The 2,750-nt window shown below is 53.3% G+C and overlaps 1 protein-coding gene across 1 annotated transcript in view; it reads right to left on the bottom strand.

The window, feature by feature from the left end:
* Positions 1–1,494: 1,494 nt before the first annotated feature.
* Positions 1,495–2,750, bottom strand: part of LOC113940338 (ubiquitin carboxyl-terminal hydrolase CYLD-like) — a gene marked incomplete at its 5' end in the record, with an annotated part of 8,092 nt that continues 6,836 nt past the window's right edge. The window contains one exon of the mRNA XM_027631469.1: positions 1,495–1,719. Coding sequence (XP_027487270.1) covers positions 1,535–1,719 — 185 coding nt within the window. The remainder of the gene's footprint in view (positions 1,720–2,750) is intronic.

Genomic DNA, 2,750 nt, shown 5'->3' with positions numbered 1-2,750 from the left:
TCCCCTTTGGAGAGAGGAAGAAACTCCAGGAAAACCGGGAATATTTCGCCGGAAGTTCCATGGTTTTTTTTTTTTTAGAGCAAAGCACCAAAAAATCCCGGAGTTCGTTGTGCCTGAGTAAAAGTTGTCCCGAGTTTTTGGGAAAAGAGGAATGAAGAATGACTTGGGTGGATGAGGGGAGCGACCTGTGCCAGTGGAATTCCTGGAATTCCTCCTGTCACCCCCAAGGATGTGATTCCCGATGTCCAGAGGGAATCCAAGCGAAACCGCTTTGGTCCTGGTGCCGGGCAGAGAAGCTCCCGAGGGTCCCTTCAGGGATTTATGGATATTGAGGAGATTCCCCTTCTCCAGGATGGACAATCCCAGCTCTTCCAGCCTCTCCTGCTCCAATCCCTTCATCCAATCCCTTCATCCCTTCACTGCTCTTCCTTGGATTCTCTTCCTCTCTCCCGGACTGGGGAGCTCAAACCGGGCCCAGAACTCCAGGTGGGACTTATCCAAGTGGAAGGATTCCATAGGGATGGAAAGCCAGGAAGATCCTCAACCGCGTGGCCCGAGCCACCGGGGTGGATCCGAAGCCGGGTGGAAAAATTCCTGCACTAAACAGGGAAAAGAAAAAAAAGAGCAGGGAGAGAGGGGTTAAAGCTGCAAATCCGGGATTCCTGGAAGTGTCCCACGAGGTTTTGGGTGTCCCGCTGCTGGAATTCCATGTCCATGAATCCCCCAGTTCATGAGTTTATTAAACTTCATGGAATATCAATTCCCACCGAATCCCGAAACCTTCCTGGACTCAGGGCAGGAAATCTGAAAGTGCTTTTTTTTTTTTGTTTTTTTTTTTCCCATTTCTGCCCTTGGAATTCTATTGTTTGGCACCGAACTTGGAAGTGGATGTGGAAAAAAAACGGGATGGGAAGCGCTTAAGAGTCAAGTGGAAACCCCGAATCCCGCACGGAGTTTGCCGAAGGGAGGGAGCGGCAGTTGCTCCATCCTTCTCCCAGTTTTCTTCTTCCAGGAATATCTGGTTTTAAGGGATATTTTCAACTCGAGACACCCAGGGGATGGCAGGAAAAAAGTGCTGGATTAGGGAAGTGCAGATAATCGAGGGATTTAGAGGGAAAACTCCTCCTCCTGATCCATCTCAACTGGCTCCCACCCGGTTTTCCCACTCCCCCAAATCCAGGCGAGGATGTTTTCAGGGAAGGGGAGGCTGCGGATTCCTTGTGCTCCCTGAAAACCTGAGGATGAATCCCGGTGCTTTGGTTGCTGCTGGTCCTCGGCTTCGGAGGGACGGGAGAAAAGGAGGGTGGGAAGGGAAAAGGGCGGGATGGGAACGTGCGGAACGAGACGGGATCCGGGCGTCAATAATTCCAAAGTCCAGCTGTGCCCACGGGATAAAGCCGGGATTTCCCAACCCCACGGATAGCGGGATACCAGGAGAGGTAAGAAGAGGCTCCGAAGTGCAGCTTGTTGCGTCCAGACTCGGCCGTTCCCGAGGGGCCGGGAAGCGATCCCAGATTCCCGAGGCCGCTCCAGGTCACTTGTACAGGGCCATTTTCCGGCTCTGGAACAGGTACATGTAGGCGTCACAGAAGAGCCTTTTGGCCACTCCATCCATATCCCGGGGCTGCTCCAGGGCCAGCCCGGCCAAGGGCAATTCCAGGTATTTGGCGACCTCCGGGCACAGCGTCACCGCAGGAATGTTGAAGCCGCTTTCGCCACCTACGGCAGGGAAAAGGAGGAAAAGCCCGGCTCAGATCCCGAGGGATGAGCTCCTGCAGCTCCAGGAGATCCCGTCACGCTCGACAGCGGAGACACCTGGAGGCCAAAAGCGCTGGGAGAGGTTGGATGAGGGGAGAACATCCACATTCCGGAGCCTAAAGGGGCTCCAGGAGAGCTGGAGAGGGAATTGGGATGAGGGATGGGGGGACAGGACACAGGGAATGGTTTCCCACTGCCAGAGGGTTAGATGGGATACTGGGAAGGAATTCTTTCCTGGGAGGGTGGGAAGGGGCTGGAATGGAATTCCTAGAGAAGTTGTGGCTGTTCCATCCCTGGAAGTGTCCAAGGCCGGGTTGGAGCAACCTGGGATAGTGGGAGGAGTCCCTGCCCATGGAAATGGGGGTTGGAATTCCTTGACCTTCAAAATTCCCTTCCAACCCAAACCGTTCCATGATTCCAAGATAAGGAGAGGAGAATAATCCACGCTCAGGTGGGACTGGGTTTAAATCCCTGCGTTTGAATGTATCCAGAGGATGGAAGCTCCTGGAAGAACTCCCACCTTGGTCTGGCCACGGATGGAATCTCCTGGGAGAACTCCTTGGCTTGGCCACACTTTTCTCGGGAGTCTAATTCAATGGGAGCAAGATCCAGAGAGAGACTAAACTGGACAGGGAATTTCAGAGGGAAAAGGTGGACTTGTCTGAACGTATCCAGAGGATGGAAGCTCCTGGAAGAAATCCCACCATGGCTTGGCCATGGATGGAAGCACCTGGAAGAACTCCCACCATGGCCTGGCCATGGATGGAAGAACCTGGAAGAACTCCCACCACGGCTTGGCCCTGTTTTTTTCTGGAGTCTAATTCAATGGAATCAAGATCCAGAGAGACTAAACAGAACATGGAATTTCAGAGGGAAAAGATGGACTTGTTTGAATGTATCCAGAGATGGAAGCACCTGGAAGAACTCCCACCTTGGCCTGGCCAGGGATGGAAGCACCTGGAAGAACTCCTGGGCTTGGCCTGGTCATGGAT

Source organism: Corapipo altera, unplaced genomic scaffold (genome assembly GCF_003945725.1).
Source record: "Corapipo altera isolate COAL_440 unplaced genomic scaffold, ASM394572v1 60553, whole genome shotgun sequence".
NCBI lineage: Eukaryota > Metazoa > Chordata > Aves > Passeriformes > Pipridae > Corapipo > Corapipo altera.
This window is presented reverse-complemented; position numbering and strand designations above follow the sequence as displayed.